The sequence below is a fragment of the Vulpes lagopus genome, chromosome 9 (assembly GCF_018345385.1).
Source record: "Vulpes lagopus strain Blue_001 chromosome 9, ASM1834538v1, whole genome shotgun sequence".
Classification (NCBI taxonomy): Eukaryota; Metazoa; Chordata; class Mammalia; order Carnivora; family Canidae; genus Vulpes; species Vulpes lagopus.
In genome coordinates, this window is record NC_054832.1 from 4,259,136 (window position 1) to 4,276,884 (window position 17,749).

The following is a 17,749-nucleotide window of genomic DNA, read 5'->3' on the forward strand; positions in this document are numbered from 1 at the left end:
TCTGTTTGAAATGATCATCTGTTTTTTGTTTGGTTGAATCCAACTCAGTTTTCCAGAATTGGCTTGGCTGTCACTCATCCAAGAGGCCTCTACCCCTAAAATGGTCCCATCGCCTCTGAGCTTCCCTACGCCGGTGCTCATTTTACCCCATCTTGCCTCTCCCACGTGTCACCTGTCTCCCAGGTGTCCCTGAGAGCCCTTGAGGGAGGGGCTTCTGTGTCCCTCATCTGCCTGCCCTCAGCACCTGGCACATGAGGGCAACTGATAAATATCTCAGAATTCTAGAACCTGTTTTCCCTTTCCTAGATCTTGGCTTTTACCATGATGAATACTTTCTGAAATGGACATCCACATGAAAATAAAATATGCAGAAGAAGAAATACACTTAGCTAATAAATGCCATAGATCAAAGAAATGCACAGGAAGCAAAAAGCAATGTCTCTCCTACTGAGCTGACAGGTTGAGGGAATGATGATACCCACACTGCTGGGGATGTGGCGAGGCCCCCACCCTACCCTGCCCAGTGGTAGCAAGTACAACCTCTTCGGAAAGAAGTTGGATAATTTCTATCAGGGTCCTTTTAAAATATTTCATGTGATGCCCTAAGTATTTTCCTACAAACCTGCCCTAAGAAAATAATTAAATATGGGCCAAGATTTAGGTACCAAGATGTTCTCTTGTAACATATTAAACAAATAAATGGCCTGTTAAATGCCCAGAGACAGAGATTTTGATCACAAGGTGGTGCTGGGGCCAAGGTATGGGCCCGCATGGCCAGTGATCATGGGCCTGGCAGGTCCTTGGTGTGCAATTTGCTGGTGGCTGGAGAGGGAGAGGGCTGAGGCCCGAGGGGTAGGCCTCCCAGGGATTCACCTGTTAGAGAGTCACTCTGTTGGCTGTAACAGAAGTGGAGCCAAGGCATGAAGGAGTTGGGAGGCTGGTAGTTCCTCCACTCAGGGCTGGGGTTTCCTCTTTCTTCAGCCTGACAGCCCCGAGGCCCTTCTCTAAAGGTGTGTCCTTCTCCACACAGGGCATGTTCCAGTAGATTCTAACGGCGTCTCTTCCCGGCCGAGAAATGCGTGTTCCCCAGCGTGGGAGAGCCGTGGCCGGCCTGCGAGGGAACGCCGTGGCCTGCCTCCTCTGGATGTTGCTGCTGTGGCATGGGGACGGCTGTCAGGCCCAGAGGGCAGGTGGGGCCACTGAACAATGTGCTGGGGCTGGGCTCTGAGCAGCCAGTGTGTGTGTCCCCGCGTGTGAGCATGTGTGTGCAGATGTGAGAAGGTGAGTGAAAGTGAATGTGTGTTTGGGGAGCGTAGGGTGCAGACGTGTGACCGTGAGTGAGCTGGGGACTGATGTGAGAGAGAGGGAGGTAGGTCGTCCAGCAAGTGTGGGTGTCGGCTGTCCTCGCCACTGAGAGTGGCCTTCAGGTGTCCAGGGAGGGCATGTGCTTGTGTGTGTGAGTGTATGTGTGTGTGTGAGAGTGTGTAAACGTGTGATAGAGTGGGGGAGAGTGTATAAAAGTGCATGTGTGCGACTGTGTGAGTGTGTGATAGAGCTGGAGAGAATATATAAAAATGCATGTATGAGTGTGAGTCTGAGGGTGTGTGTGTGACAGTGTGAGTCATAAAAGTGTCAGAGCATGTGTGTAGAAGTGAGAGTGCACAAGTGTGAGAGTGAGGTGACTGTGTGGGTGTGTGTGAGCATGTGTGCGAGCATGTGACCATGTGATGGAGCTGGAGAGAGAGTGTATAAAAGTGCATGTATGGGTGTGAGAGTCTGAGGGTGTGTAAAAGTGAGAGTGCATAGGTGTGAGAGTGAGGCAAGTGTGTGAGCATTGTGTGTGAGATAGAGCTGTAGAGAGTATAGAAGTGAGTGTATAGGTGTGAAAGTCTGAGGGTGAGTGTAATTACGACCGTGTGCATGTGTGTTAAAGTGAGTATGAGTGTGACAGGGGCTGATGAGCATGGGTGTGTGTGACTGGGTAAGAGCGTGGGACTGTCAGCATGCCCGTGAGCGGATGTGAACGCGCATGTGAGAGTCCGAGGGTGGGTGTGTCTGTGCGAGTGTGTGAGGGTGCGTGCAGCGGACAGCGCAAGAGAAGAGTGAGCAGACCACACAGTGTGCCGTGAGCTTGTCTCCCCCGAGTGCCCGCGGGGCCACCTGTGTCAGGGCCTCCTGGGGAGGTGCCGGGCCTGGACCCGTGAAGGAGGGGTCACGGCGCCCGGGCCCTGGGTGCGCACCTGGGTGCGCAGGTGAACGCCTCTCCGGGACTGGCCCCAGGGCGCCGGGCGAGCATCGGGGTAGAACCGCCCATTTTGCAGACGAGGAACCAGGGACCAAGATGTCCCGAGTCCCTGCAGGTGAGGAGCCCACCTGAGCCCACGGGGGAGGCCAACAGGAAACCCCCCAGGCCTGTGCTCTGCGTGATTCTCCCCAAGCCCCCCCCCCACTGTCTTCCACTGGGCCTGAGCCTCCCAGAGCCCAGGAGCTGGGGGGACGGCGATGACTGTGCACGTCCTGGCTTCACGGGAGGAGCGTAGGCCTCTGCGTCCATGGAGATGAGCCCGAGAGCACACGTAGCCGACGACGGGGAGGGCCCAGCCACCCTCTCCCCAGCCCTCATTCCGTCACACGGCAGCCCAGGGGGACGCGGTCCCAGGCTGGGCTCACACACGTGGACCTACCTCAAGGTCGGCGGCCTTCCGAGGCCAACACCCTCATTCCCACGTGCACACCACGCACCAGGCACATCTGTTCTCCGGCCCCCAGCACAGAATGTACCCGAGTGCCAAGGGGCCCCTGGGTGAGGCCTCTGGGACAAATGAACCCTCTGCAGCCTTAAAATAAATTTGCTCAAGGCTTATAGCCCGCAGGCCGGGCCCTGCTTGGCCCGCAGCAGCAATTATCCTGCATAGGCTGGGGCGCTATTGTCCCCAACACAAAAGGATGACCTTTTGTGTCAAGGAGAAAAACTGCCCAGGAATTATCTCTTGAGTCCACACATCTGGGCAAACACGCTCCGAAAGCTCTAATCCTGTTAGGGAGCAATCCTGTGAAGGCAGGGATTGGCCTCCGCTCCCGACAGCAGATTGCAGCTCGGGGTTTGGAAATTCGGGGTAAAGGTAGACGTGGAAAATTTGTGAGTGGCGCTGCCGGAGGGTGGGCTGGGGAGGTATCTGTGTGTAGATACAGGGTTATTGCTTTGCTGCGTTTTGAATTAATTCACGGCTTACACATATAAACGTAAAATCAGAAATACAGAATAAGAACTGTCACTCGCAGCTGTGCTTGCCAGAGGTAAGCAGCGTTTCTCTCTGTGGGTCCGTTAGGCGCACAGACACGATCACGCACACATACGGCCCGTCACATCGACACAGCTTTCCAGACCCAACCGTACCCGGAAAAGTGCCTCTGTGTTGGTGACTAAGGATTCCTTGAAGCCAACAGTCCACGGCTGCCTGTCGCTGCACCGTGTGAGCCCGCGGTGATGATCCTGTGAGCAGCTCGGGATTGTGGTCACGTAGCTGGCCTCCAGGATTGCTTGCCAGGGCTCCATGAACTTCTTATATAGTTTTAAATTTTTTTTTTCTCGCCCTTTGTCTGATTGTTTTATTGGGGTCAATCCCTAAATTTGAAAGTATTTGAAAATACTCTTTTTTTTTAAATTTATTTTTTATTGGAGTTCAATTTGCCAACACATAGAATAACACCCAATGCTCATCCCGTCAAATGCCCCCCTCGGTGCCCGTCACCCAGTCACCTCCACCCCCCTCTCTCCTCCCCTTCCACCACCCCTAGTTCGTTTCCCAGAGTTAGGAGTTTCTCATGTTCTGTCTCCCTTTCTGATATTTCCCACTCATTTTTTCTCCTTTCCCCTGTATTCCCTTTCACTAATTTTTATATTCCCCAAATGAATGAGACCATATATTGTTTGTCCTTCTCCGATTGACTTATTTCTCTCAGCATAATACCCTCCAGTTCCATCCACATTGAAGCAAATGGTGGGTTGAAAATAGTCTCCTTGATGAGGCTTCTAAAACCCTGAAAATGGGTCTGTTTGACAGATCCCACGACCAGCCGCAGAGCATTCTCTTGCACATTGGCTATCCTCGGATACTTTTGTCAACACACTAGTTTAACAAACTGGGTTTTTGTTGTTGTTGTTGTTATTTTGTTCCTACTGGACGAATGTTTTTGGCGGGCGCTCCAGAGGCCTGGTCAGCTGCTGCTGGTGGTACGAACAAGCCTCTGATTCTGGAAGAGTCAAGACCAGGGCTTCTCGACAGTTCCCTCATATGTCTGAGCGGCTCTTTGGAGTTTAGCAACCCTTGTCCTCATCTTAGCTATTGTGAAATGGGGATGAGCAAGCTCTCAGCACAGCATTGCCCTGAGGATCAGAAATAGATTATATAGTGTTTAACCAAGAGCATTGCATAGTTTATATAAAAGTTACAAAGCTTATAAAAATATAAGCGTAGTACACATCATTTGCTTATACTTTTTTGCTTCTATTTGCTTCTATTTTTATACAGCATTATAGAATCTCTACAAATTTATATTTAAAATATATAAATGCAATATATTTTATGTGGCTTATAATACTGGAATACTGTGCGCTATTTAACCATCTAACAAGAGAGCATTGGCTCAATAAATTATGTGCACCGTGCAGTGGCATCTCTGCCCAGCCGTGGACACCAGGATCATCACACTGGTTTCCAGCATATTGCCGGATGCGGGGAAAACTTCTGTGTATTAGTGTGTCTGGTAACAGTCCTATGTGCATCAGTAACTATACGGAAATAAAATAATTAGGTGTATATGCTGTGAACTCACAGGCATGGAAACATAGGCATTTAAAACATTTCTCAATGGCCTTTTCTAAAATGAACACGCATTATCTGCAACAGGCTTTTTTTTTTTTTAATTTTATTTATTCATGAGAGACACACAGAGAAAGAGAGGCAGAGACACAGGCAGAGGGAGAAGCAGGCTCCATGCAGGGAGCCTGATGCGGGACTTGATCCTGGGACTTCAGGATCACACCCTGGGCCGAAGGCGGGTGCTAAACCACTGAGCTATCCAGGGATCCCCAAGCTGCAGCAGGTTAAAAAAAAAAAAAAGTGAAGTCACTTGGTAACCAAAACAAAAACTATTTAAGAAATTGATAGAGCGATAGAGTTGATAGAGTTCCACCAGCGGGAACCACTTTTATGCAAGAATCTGTGTTGGCAGCAGACTCCTGGCAACCTTGAGGACACTCATCATCCTAAGCCAGTTAAGGAGGCGAAGTTCAGAGCTTGAAGGCAGCCAGACAGGGTCCCCAGCCAGGCGTGTGCGAGGCCACCAGTGCCTCTAGGCCCAAGGGTGGCGACCTTTCCCAATCTATTTGCTCCCCACCCCACCCTCCGCTGCAGGTTGCAAGACCGTCCACTACGACCTGGTCTTCCTCTTGGACACCTCCTCCAGCGTGGGCAAGGAGGACTTCGAGAAGGTCCGGCAGTGGGTGGCCAACCTGGTGGACACCTTCGAGGTGGGCCCCGACCGCACCCGCGTGGGGGTCGTGCGCTACAGCGACCGGCCCACCACGGCCTTCGAGCTGGGCCTGTTCGGCTCCCGGGAGGCCGTCAAGGCGGCGGCGCGGCACTTGGCCTACCACGGCGGCAACACGAACACGGGCGACGCGCTGCGCTTCATCACGCGCCACAGCTTCTCCCGGCAGGCCGGCGGCCGCCCCGGGGACCGCGCCTTCAAGCAGGTGGCCATCCTCCTGACCGACGGCCGCAGCCAGGACCTGGTGCTGGACGCCGCGGCCGCCGCGCACCGCGCGGGCATCCGCATCTTCGCCGTGGGCGTCGGGGCGGCGCTCAGGGAGGAGCTGGAGGAGATCGCCTCGGAGCCCAAGTCTGCCCACGTCTTCCACGTGTCCGACTTCGACGCCATCGACAAGATCCGTGGCAAGCTGAGGCGCCGCCTGTGTGAAAGTGAGTGTGCGCTGCGGGGCACGCGGGCCAGAGCGGGGCGGGGGGGGGGGAGCCCCGCAGGTGGCAGGTGGCAGGGGTGCGCTGAGTGCACCAGGCCCCGGGCTCGGGGCCGGAGGAAAATGAGCCCCGCCTGCACCCCTGCACCGGGGGCGCAAGTGTGTGCAATGGTGCACTCGGCCAAGCAGTGGGGAGCCCCGCACTGACCCGCGGGCAGGTGCCAGAGGTGCGCCCGAGTGCACCTGAGTGTACCAACCCCAGGCTCAAGCAGGGAGGAAAACCAATCCCACCTGCACACCTACACCAGGGGCTAAAATCTGTGCTGCGGGGCCCACAGGCCAAGCAGGGGGGTGCCCCGTGTTGTGCAGCTGGCAGGTGCCAGGGGTGCACCGGCCCCGGGTTCAAACCAGTCCGGCCTGCACCCCTGCACCAGGGGCGGGGCGCACACCCTGGGTCCTTCCCAGGCTCTACCGCCCTTGGCTGCGCACTGTGCAGGCCGGAAGGAAATTACAGAGGGCTGGGTTCTCATCCCCACCTACCCGGAGAGGCCTGGAGGTGGGTGAAGAACCTGGGAGGCCCATCCCCATTTCTGCAGGGGGAACACACCTGTGCACCTGCAGGACCATTCAGGGCAGAGCCCGAGCTCGCAAAGCAAAGCACACGGCAGGTGTGGGGACTCCCATGGGGAATCCATGGGGACTCTTTCCTCTTCCAGGGGTCAGCAGGGAGAGGTGGTCTAAGCAAAGGTGCAGAGACAGGCTTGTGGGCTGTAGCTGTGACCCCCAGTGAGCTGTTTGGAGATGGTCGGGTCCTGCTTATCCCAGAGGCCAACTGCCGTTGACCTGGTGCCCCCTGAGATAACCCGAGGTTGTCTGGAATCTGTTGACTGGGGATGGGGATGGGTGGTGGGGGAGCTTGGGCAGCAGCAGGCAGGGAGCTGATGGCCTCTGCAGTTCTGACCCTGAGGGCTGACCTCCAAGACCCTACCTAGTTGGGTCATTGTCAGGACAGCCTCCTCCACAGGACAGGAAGGGCAATGGGGTTTTTTGTGCATGGCCTGTGTCCAACCTCTGTTCTGCTTGCTTCATTGGGGTGACATCTGTCCGTCCTGGGTCACGACCGGTGTTTGGTAGCAGCGCTCTCCAGGGCCGGCAGGTGGGGGCTGGGAGCAGGGTCCCAGGGGCTGCTTTGCTGACTCCTTCTGGGGACTGAGCCTCCTGGGGGGCAGGGGAGAAGCCCAGGGGGGATCAAAGCTCGCCAGGGGTTGTGGCTGGTGGTGGGAGCCCCTGGGTGTGGCTTGGCAGAGCAAGGAGACTGAGCCCAGGGATGGGCCTGGTCCCAGGGACGGCCTGGCCTGTAGCCCTGTGAGAAAGCAGCTGAACTGTGTCTGGCACCCGACGGGCTCCGTACTGCTCTGTGACTCTTCTCTGTTGGCTCACTTCATCCCCACTCCCACTGACTTGTTCACAGATACTTATTGGGGATCTGCTTTCTGCTTTTTGTGTGGCCTTGTTCTGGTTTCTGGGCCTGTCGAGAGAGATTAAGACAAACTCCTGCTCTTAGAATGTTCATGGTCTAGATGGTAGAAAAGACACATAAAAAAAAAAAAAGGATATAATCCTGTGGGGTGATCTTAATAAAGCTGCCCCAGGGTCTCATGGGGTCCTACTGTGGTTGTGTTGGGTGATGACCCTGAGAATGACAGAGGGCTTCCTGGAGGGAGGTGGTGCTTAGACCGTTTAGAGGGACGTGCCTGAGCAGTAGGGTGAGGGATTGAGGGGTTGGCATGACGCAGCCAAGGAACTGTCATGGAGCCGTGCGGCTGTGGCCAAGGAGGGCACTGGGGTTGGTGGCTTTGTACGATGGCCAGGCTCTCAAGAAAGAAGGGCCTTGAGTGCTAAGATGAGGTGTGGAAGGGTTTTGCTCAGGGGTAAGACACCGTCAGATCCGTGACGATGGAAAGGGGCAGGACAGCAGGAAACAAGGAGACCCTTTACGGAACTGCTGGAGAAATTCCGAGAACAGACAGTGCTGGGCATAGGCCCCGTTCCACAGATGAGGGAGTCCCTGCCCCGAGGCCTAAGTGAAGGAAAGCTACCCCGTATCGAGGCATCAGCCGTGAACTTTCACTTGACCCTCATTACAACCCCGTGGACTATAGTGGTCTCCTTGTCACAGATACGAGCAGGCAGCACGCGGAGCTCCCGGAAGGGGCAGCTGCCAGGCCCTCGGCAGTAGGCCAGAGGGGTGATGCCAAGACGGGAGAGGGCAGGAAGGCAGGAGAGAGCCGGCTAGGGCCAGAGCTCAGGGTTGACCTCTAGGTCAACCTGACATAGGGTCATCAACCCTGAGTCACCGGGCCACAGGCCCAGCCAACAGCAGAAGTCCAGTGTGGTGGCTCAGGAGTGCTATGCACCTGCTGTGATCCCAGGACGGCCTGATGCAGGGCGCAGGAAAGCATCCTCTAGACCCCTCCCACTGGCATTTTGTCCTCCTGCCAGCCTGGGTTCAGGCTGGTTCTAGGTGATGGCCAGAGAGAATCTAGATTTTGAGGCACTTCTGTGCCCGGGGCATGGTTCTGGGAATGGCAGGGACAGCCTCAGAGCCGTGATGTCACCTCTGGGACGTGCTGCCCGGTTAACAAGAGGGCGGAGCTGGGGACGGAGTCCATGCCTTCAGCCTTGGCGTGTGACCTCCTCCTGCTGTGCGCCGGGCTCCGGCGGCCCCATCACAGGCAGTAGAGGACCCCACTCTGACTGGCTTGGGTAATGAGGCAAATTGATATCACACATGACAAAAAGGCCAGCGGTCAGGCGGGCTTAACTGAAGAGGCCAGGGCTCATTCCACTCCTTCCGTTTCTGGGTTTTTCGTTGGCGGTAACTCTGCTCTTGGCCGGCTTATGTGTCTGGGGCCTGACACGGACGGTTCGCTGCAGAGATGTTGATGAAGGCTTTGTCGGGAGGAGGGTGAGGTCAATGAGGGATACTGAGGTCCCGGGAAAGGGCCGCGGGAGAAGAGGGGTGATGGCAGGGGTGGAAGCGTGCCCAGAGCCCCCTGAGATGGGGAGGGGCTGTGGGACAGTAGCTGGGGTCACTTCAGGGAGGTCAACTGCTGCCTCCACGGTGGCCTACAGGGAGCACGAAGGAAGCCCCCGCCCCTCCCCACCCCTCCCCTCCCTTCCCCTCCCCTCCTCCACTGGCCTGAGCCCAACAAGAGGCCCAGGTGATGGTGCCCCAGGGGCCAGCCTCCCAGGCTCCCAGGGAGCAGAGGAGGCAAGAACAGGTGTGGGAGGGCACAGTGAGGCCACCTGTGGTGAATCTTAGGGCCACCTGAGTGTAGGACCTTAGACCCAGGACAGAGGACACCATGGCCCCAGCGGGTCTGGATTCAATCTGATGGTGGAGCATGGGCCTGCGACTCTCCCCAGACCAACGCTCTGGTTCCTGAGCAGAGAGAGGCTGTGTGGGGCCTAAGCCATGTGACCACCCCCACACCCTCCAGGGAAGGCATTTGACCCCCGTAGAGACACGAGGGCTGCCAACAAGAGAAGGGGGACCCGATGCCAGCCGGCCGGGGCCACTGCAGGTCCCCCGTGATGACACTGAGAAAACTCACAGTAGCCAGGCTCCTCCAAAACCCTAAATAGATGTAAGACGTAAGTTACACTCAGTTGTCTGAAGGGAATCTGTTTTTGTAAATACAGCTGTAAGCCGGCCGGGGGCCTGTTCTATTCTGGTGACAAATGAAACAAAATCCCATTACAATGGCTTCAATTAGAAACAAGGCAAAACAAAATAAAATAGCTGGCGGTAACGTCCTCAAATATGCCCCGTAAGATTAAATCAAGGAGCATCGCAAAATCCAAATGACCAGAGATCCCTGGGCACCCAGGAGATACCTTTGGGTGACTTCAGAACCCAAACAGTTGTTCTGATTAGGGGCTTCATTCATATCGGTGGTCTGGAAAATCACAGACGAACGATGCCCGGTTTTTGGCGTGGCAGTTATCCAATGGCATCCGACCTGCTCCTTCATTCATTCAACAGGCGTAGCAGTCATCGGAGGCAATCAAATCATTCATTCACGCAGTCTTCAGCAACCCCGCAGAGCGTTGTAGTAGTTGTTCATTCATTCATTCATTCATTCACTCCCTCAGCAACCGCACCCCGAGTGATTCCTGTGTCGGGGCCCATGCCGAGTTCCCAGGATGCGGCGATGGCTCTGACATTCTTTTATTTGTCCTTGAGAAGCTTTTGTCTCCTTGGGGCAGCAGGGACGTGGCAGCTAATTACACTATGGAATGTGTACCCTGGTTACCACCCGCAATTTCGTGTGCTGGTAGTTCACCTGCCTGGGGTCTGTCCTCACACACAGGAATGAGCTTCACGGGGGGCAGAGTCTGTGCCTTGCGGTTTCCGAGCGCCTGGAACAGGGCCTGGGATGTAAAGGAGCTGCTGGAATGGTGTTCAAAGGAAATGCAGGGTGGGGGGACCTGTGGGTGGGTCTGTGCTTGCTGTTGTGATGCGCCCGTTAGAGGTACTTGTGCGATGATCTGCCCCCGTCCAGATGCAAAGATTAAGAATCCTCAGCCAACCTGAAATCCTGAAATATTGAACATATCTGTGTTTCGATGAGCAGAGACAAACGGTTAGATTTTGAAGGTTGATGAGGGTCCTGGAAAAGGCAGGCTGGCTGCGATGGGCTGGATCATGCTAAAGACGTCCGCCTGCCTCGTCGGGTGGGACGGAGGCCGAGGAGCAGGACCCTGACCGGACCCCACTGGAGCAAACGGAACTAAGGTGTCTGCCGTTCTCTGGTCACCCAATGTTGGCAGCACTTTGCAGGCCACTTGCACCCCGTCCTCACCCAGCCCTGTGACATTCTGCACACAGGGAGCCACCACTCCAGACCTGCATGGCCAGCATGGGTGGCCCTCGACCAGTCAGTGTGGTCCAAACCGAGAAGTGCCACTAGTACTGTACACACCGGATTTTGTAGACACAATGAGAAAGAAAGCATTTGGGGCCCCTGGGTGGCTCAGCGGTTGAGCATCTTCCTTCAGCTCAGGTCATGATCCCGGGGTCCTGGGAGCGAGTCCCCCATCGGGCTCCCCACAGGGAGCCTGCTTCTCCCTCTGCCTGTGTCTCTGCCTCTCTCTGTGTCTCTCATAAATAAGTTAAAAAAAGATCTTAAAAAAAGAAAGCATTTCATGAATATCTTTTCTGTCGATCATATATTTAAATGTGAATATTTTGGAAATTTAAATACAATGTATTCATAAAATTGGTCTCACCTGGTTCTACTTCTTCAAACGTGGCTACTAGAAATGTTATTATTACCCATCAAGTCTGCATGCAAGTTTCCTCCTCCTCCTCCTCTTCCTCCTCTTCCTCCCCCCTCCCCCTCCCCATCACTCTCCTTTGTTGCTGCTACTGCATCCAGTTGGTCCAGTTGCATCCAGAGCCCATGCTTTCCATTGAGCACTTGGCTGCAGAAGGGTGGAGGGGCTGCCCTTCAGAGGGGAAGTGGAACCCCAGGTCTGTGCACAGGAAACCAGGGGCCTGTGTGTGGGGTGGGGTGCAGAGCTCCAAGCCCTGAGGCAGCACAGGTTGGGGTCTGCAAGCAGAAGCTGGTCTGGTCTAGAAGCCCAGCTGAGAGTGACCAGGTGAGCTGAGGAGGGGGCAATGTGAGAACAGGAATGGGCCTGAGGCCAGACAGAGCTTCTCTGGGGTGGCCATTGGGGAAGCTTCTCTGTCTAAATGCCCCGGAGCCACCCATGGACCCTGATTCTCAGGATCTCTGGGTGCTGCTAAGAGCTCCATTAGAATTGCAGCTGCAAATAAAATAATAATAATAATTAATTAAAAAATAAAAATAAAAAATAAAAAAAATAGAATTCCAGCTGCATATCCTACCACGTGGGGCAGGGCAGCAAATAGGATATTAGTTCTCCTGATTTATCTGCTCTCGCACGTTTATGACTTACCCTGTGCTTACCTGCTCTGTCCCAGCTCGTGTGTGCAGCACCCAGTGTTGGCTGGCACTGTGATCATGAGTGTCAGCCGTGACTGGGTGAGACCCTCCCCAGGGTGGTCCAGGGGCCAAGGAGCAGTGCTGGGAGCTCAGCCCTGTTGCCCTTGACCTAGGGCCTGAATTCTTTGCAGGAAGTTGGGATATTTTGGAAGCATATATTTTTTTTTAAAGATAGTATTTATTTATTCATAAGAGACACACACAGAGAGAGAGGCAGACACAGGCAGAGGGAGAAGCAGGCTCCATGCAGGGAGCCCGACGTGGGACTCGATTCCGGGTCCCCAGGATCACTCCCTGAGCTGAAGGCGGCGCTAAACTGCTGAGCCACCCGGGCTGCCCTTTCAGGAGTATCTTTAAACTCACCGTGTCATTGATGTCTCCCCAAGTTCCCAACATGGGTTTCCTGGTCCTTCCTTTTCTGTGGACAGCCCCGGGGCCCCGGGGGTCTACATGCCTTGCCTGGGATCACAGGGAACCAGGTGCTCTAGTGCCCATTCCCCTTGGCATCCACTGCCTGGGAGTGGGGGCTCTCAGGCTGCCCCCTCTGTAATCCTTTGGATTTCTTTTTTCCTTTTTAAAAAATATTTTGTTTATTTATTCATGAGAGACATAGAGAGAGAGGCAGAGACCCAGGCAGAGGGAGAAGCAGGCTCCCTACAGGGAGCCCAATGCAGGACTCAATCCCAGGACCCTGGGATCACGCCTTGGGCCAAAGGCAGAGGCTCAGCTGCTGAGCCACCCGGGTGCCCCTATCCTTTGGATTTCTGTTACTGAAGCGTGCTGGTGCCTAGCGCCGGCCTGGCTCACACGGTGACCAGTGGCTGTGCTTGCAAGTGCTGAGTACATGAGTGATGCTGACTGTCCCGCTGGCCTTGGGCTGGTGGAGGGAGGTGCCTGTGTGTCTTGGCCTCAACTCCCGCCTCTGCGGCCTAACAGTGTCCCCAGGGGATTCAATCTCAGCCGGGCTCCCTGCAGTGTGTGGGGCGGAGGCTGCAGACCGGGCCCAACCCCAGGGCATTGGCTGTAATTAAGAGCTTTCTCCACCCCGGGCTGTGTCGTGGCCACAAAACAACCTTTATATAGCTAATCGGGTGGCCGTGAGTGAGCCTGTGGAATGCCAGCCGGCCACAGCTGAGAGACCTCCGCCTCCTTCTATTTTGGGGAGATTCAGTGGTGGTCCCCTCACCGCTCTCCCCACGAGCAGGGGCACTGTCCTGGGTTCTGTCGCTTAGGCTTTCAGGCAGCTGGGCCGCGATGTCGGCGTGGGTTAGGGCAGAGGGGCCTCTCCCGTGTGGCTCTGGTGCTTTTTCCCATGACACGTGGGCACCTCTGGCCGTGTGTCCCTCTCTCGATGGCCTGTCTGTGCCTTGATCTTCGCCGTGGTTATCAACAGGAAATTTCACCTTCTAAATGACTGAACGGTGAACTCCACCTGAGAATATGTCCTCTTTTTTTTCTTTTTCTAGTGCACTGTCAGGAAACAGCCCAACTTCCTGATGTAATTGGGAATGGGCTGGAGAGACCTTTATTTATTTATTATTTTTAGCTTTTTTGAAGATTTTATTTATTTATTCATGAGAGACAGAGAGAGAGAGAGAGGCAGAGGGAGAAGCAGGCTCCCTGCAGGGAGCCTGATGTGGGATTCGATCCCAGGACCCCGGGATCACACCCTGAGCCAAAGGCAGACGCTCAACCGCTGAGCCACCCATGTGCCCCTGGAGAGACCTTTAAAGATATCGTGTCACAACCGTGGATGTGTAAGGATCCTCTATAGTTATTGGGTTGTTTTTTTCCCGACCTATTTTGATCAATCCCCTGTTCTCTCGCAGACATCGTTCTGAGGCACAGGGTTCCTCTTTGAATAAGGCATCTGTGGTCCTACTTTTAGAGTGACATTTCCAGAGGAAGGGGCCCTGGAGAAGGGAATTGAGTTGAGCTTGAGATGACAAGCAGCGACAGTCCACGCCCCGAGTTCCAGGCAGAGGCAGCGGTGAAAGCCAAGGGCCTGGGGTAGGCGTGCACTCTGTGTGCTGGAGGCAGTGTGAGGGGAAGGGGAGGGTTGTCACCCCTGCTTCGGGAGGTGGAAATTGAGGCTTTAGCTTCCTGCCCTAATGTTCCCAAGTGTGTGTAGGAGAAGAAGTGCAGCCGGGAGTCTTCCCTTGGCCAGAAGCAGAGTCCTCCTCAAACCCCAGGAATAATCTATCTCCTCAAAGACCCAGCAGTCAGGCCAAAGGGAAGGGCTTTGGGGCTGGCTCTTGCCATGCCTGGGTGGCACGTCCCGCCTGAGAATTTCCCTGGGCCCATCTCCCTCTGATCCTGAGGCGTATAGACATTAAAGAAGGCACAGCCTGCTGGGGGCATTGTGCCCAGTGACCAGTTCTTTCTGGCCACACTCCTGCCTCCATCCCCACGTCCCTCTGTGTGCTCAGACGCTGGTGGTAAGGTGAGGACACATGCACGCACACGCACATGCACACCATATACACACATCACACCCACAAACATGCACACATACCTGGGAACATGTGTGCGTGAGGCCACCAGACCCAGCTAGTCCTCTGGGTGGACCCCAAGGCCCGGGAGGATCTGCAGCAGCAGCAGCCGCTGTGGGTTTGGAGCTGCCACGTGGATGTCTGTGGCTTGGCCGTTGGGACCGCGTCAGCCTCAGAAGCGGTTCCGGCCGGGCCCGCCCTTTGCCTAGAGGTCACCAGGAGTTCTTCCTGGGAAAACTTGTTATGATCGAGCTCACCCCGTAGAAATAGTAACTGGGTTGCTTCATTCTGATTATGTGCTGGGAAATTTTATTAGAAAGTTACTGAACTCGATGAAAAGCTGAAAAGCACCCACCAGTTATACATAATTGGCAAACATCAGAGAGAGAGAAACGGTCTCCCAGCTGTGCCCAGCCAGGCCGGTGCCTGGAGAGGATCCCGGGGGCTGTTCAGAGCATGTCCCTGCCTGACTCCGGTCTCTCCCTGAAACCAAGGAACCCGAGTGTCAGAACTAGACATTTTGCCTGTGGCCTCTGTGGGGCCGGGGAGAGTGTCCTGCTGCGCTGGCAGGGGCGTGTGCCCGCATACCCTCGACTCTCTCTGAATGGACCACACTCACATTGCTTCTGTGTCCTCGTGATGGTGTAAAACCGTCCTCCTGTGCTGAACTCTGCGAGTGCCCCCTCGTGTGTTCCTGCAGGCCATTCCTCCAAGAGCTGGGTATTGGCAGCGAGGTGCTGTCGGGGTGCTTACGCCTCATCGGAGCAGGCACCCGGCATGCCCAGCTCTGTCTCCCTGCCCTCTGTGACACCTTAGGCCAGTTTCCTGGCCTCTGGCCTTGTGTGTGGCCGTACAATAGAGGCTGCTGGCACCATTCCTACCTTTTAGGGTGTTGTGAGGATGTAATGGGGTGTGGGAAGCGCTTGGCTCAGGGGTGGCAGTGAGCATGTGCTGTGCAGTGTTTGCTTTTACTATACACCCATGCATCCAGATGTGCATGCACATGCATGTACACACAGGCACACACACACCCATGTATTCACATACGTATAGACATACATTTGCATGCACGTACATATGGGTATATGTGTGTATGTGTATAATTTATATATATGTAAATTACACACAATATCCATCACACACAATATCCATACATATAAATTTTTAAAAAATGTATTTATTTATTCATGAGAGACACAGAGAGAGTGAGAGAGAGAGAGAGAGGCAGAGACACAGGAAGAGGGAGAAGCAGGCTCCAGCAGGGAGCCCGACGTGGGACTCGATCCTGGGTCTCTAGGATCACACCCTGGGCTGAAGGCGGCGCTAAACCGCTGAGCCACCCGGGCTGCCCCCATACATATACATTTTTTAAAAGATTTTACTTATTTATTTGATGGAGAAAGAAAGCACAAGCAAGGGGAGCGGCAGGTGAAGAGGGAGAAGCAGACTCCCCTCTGAGCGGGGAGCCTGATGCAGGGCTCGATCCCAGGACCCCGAGATCATGACCTGAGCTGAAGGCAGACGCCCAACCTCCCGAGCCACCCGGGCGCCCTACATACATACAAACTTTATGTGTGTATATGTGCATGGGTACATATACTATTTTCCAGAAAGATGATTAAGTTAAATACCTTTCACTTACGACAGTACTTCTCAACCCTTTTGTTATGTCCCTATAAAGGACCCTACATAAGTATTACGTTCCCCCCAACTGCCTCCTTCTCTGAAATCGGACACAAATATACGTGAAAGGACCCTACATAAGTATTACGTTCCCCCCAACTGCCTCCTTCTCTGAAATCGGACACAAATATACGTGAGCTGTCTGTTTATGCTGCCTGAGCTTCGGAGGGCCCAAGCCAGTGGGTCTCTCAGACTTGCTCACCCTCTCCCTTGAAGCAATTTTTGCTCCCCGGGAGGGGATACATCCGGCCCCTGTGAGAAGGCATGATTTGGGGGTGGAGGGGAGGGGTAAAGGATGAGAATTCAGGGAAGGCCTGGGTTCAGATCCTGCCTTCTTCTGTCCCTCAGGAGCTGAGACTTTATAGCCTCCGTGTTTAGCAGATGGGCTTAGATCTAAAAGCCCAAGTTAAATCCAGGTTTCTCTGTTTGGACAGATTACCTTCTTTTTATATATATAAAAATTTATTTTTATTGGTGTTCAATTTGCCAACATACAGCATAACACCCAGTGCTCATCCCGTCAAGTGCCCACCTCAGTGCCCGTCACCCAGTCACCCCCACCCCCCGCCCACCTCCCCTTCCACCACCCCTAGTTTGTTTCCCAGAGTTAGGAGTCTTTCATGTTCTGTCTCCCTTTCTGATATTTCCCACTCGTTTCTGAAGCTTTAGTTTTTCCTATAAAATGCAAGCAGTAATAGTCTCTCTGCCCTCTGGAGCAGAGGGAGCGTGCACATAAGAGGCCCCCTTTGTAGCTTGCACATAGGGGAGTCACACGGCAAAGACCCTGATCTGAGCCAAGGGGCTGGAGTGGAATCCCATGACCACCTGCCAGCTGGGGGGCCCTTGGCAGGGACCTCACCTCCCAGAGACTTGATTTCCTCCTCCGTAAAGCTGAGATGATATGCACCAATCTAGCAGCTAAGTGATTTGGTTGGCTTTATCATTGTGTTGTCCTGCTTACTGTTTTTATGTCACGTCCATATGAAATAGAACATGCCAAAAATCAGAGTGCCCAGACCTAACATGGTGGGATCTGAGCTCCCTGTCACAGGGAGGGAATCCAGCAGAGTCTAGAAGTTCATGGATCATAAGCTCTGAGAAGGACATTGGTCCGTTCAGGAACACAACATCTTTCTTGATCAAATGCAGGGGTTGTTGGCAGACTACAGCCCACAGGCAAGTCAGCCCAGGGGTCAATTTTTCAAGTTGAGTTTTGTAGGCGTATGGCATGTCAGCTTGTCCGCGTACTGTCGGTGGCTGTGGTGTGAACACACAGCTCAAGCTCAGTAGTTGTGACAGAGACTGCGTGGCTCACAAAGGCTGTTTGGACTCTGACCCTTTACAGAAGATGCTTCCTGACCCCCGGCTGTTGTGTTCTGATACAATGGCTGGAAATCTGGGGTCACGGTCAGTAACTCCCCTGTGACCCTGAGTAGGATATTTTATGGGGGCCTCGGTTTCCAACTTGGGTGCCGAGTGGGGTGGGCGAGAGTCCCCTCCCCCGTCTGTGTGTTTCGGTTGCCATCATGCTCCCCCAGCCTTGTGCAACTATTGTGGAT

The 17,749-nt window shown here is 54.3% G+C and overlaps 1 protein-coding gene across 1 annotated transcript in view; it reads left to right on the top strand.

Annotated features, from left to right (window-relative positions):
* Positions 1-1,075: 1,075 nt before the first annotated feature.
* Positions 1,076-17,749, top strand: part of COL22A1 (collagen type XXII alpha 1 chain) — a 243,170-nt gene continuing 226,496 nt past the window's right edge. Inside the window, exons 1-2 of the mRNA XM_041769448.1 lie at positions 1,076-1,190; positions 5,418-5,984. Coding sequence (XP_041625382.1) covers positions 1,076-1,190; positions 5,418-5,984 — 682 coding nt within the window. The remainder of the gene's footprint in view (positions 1,191-5,417; positions 5,985-17,749) is intronic.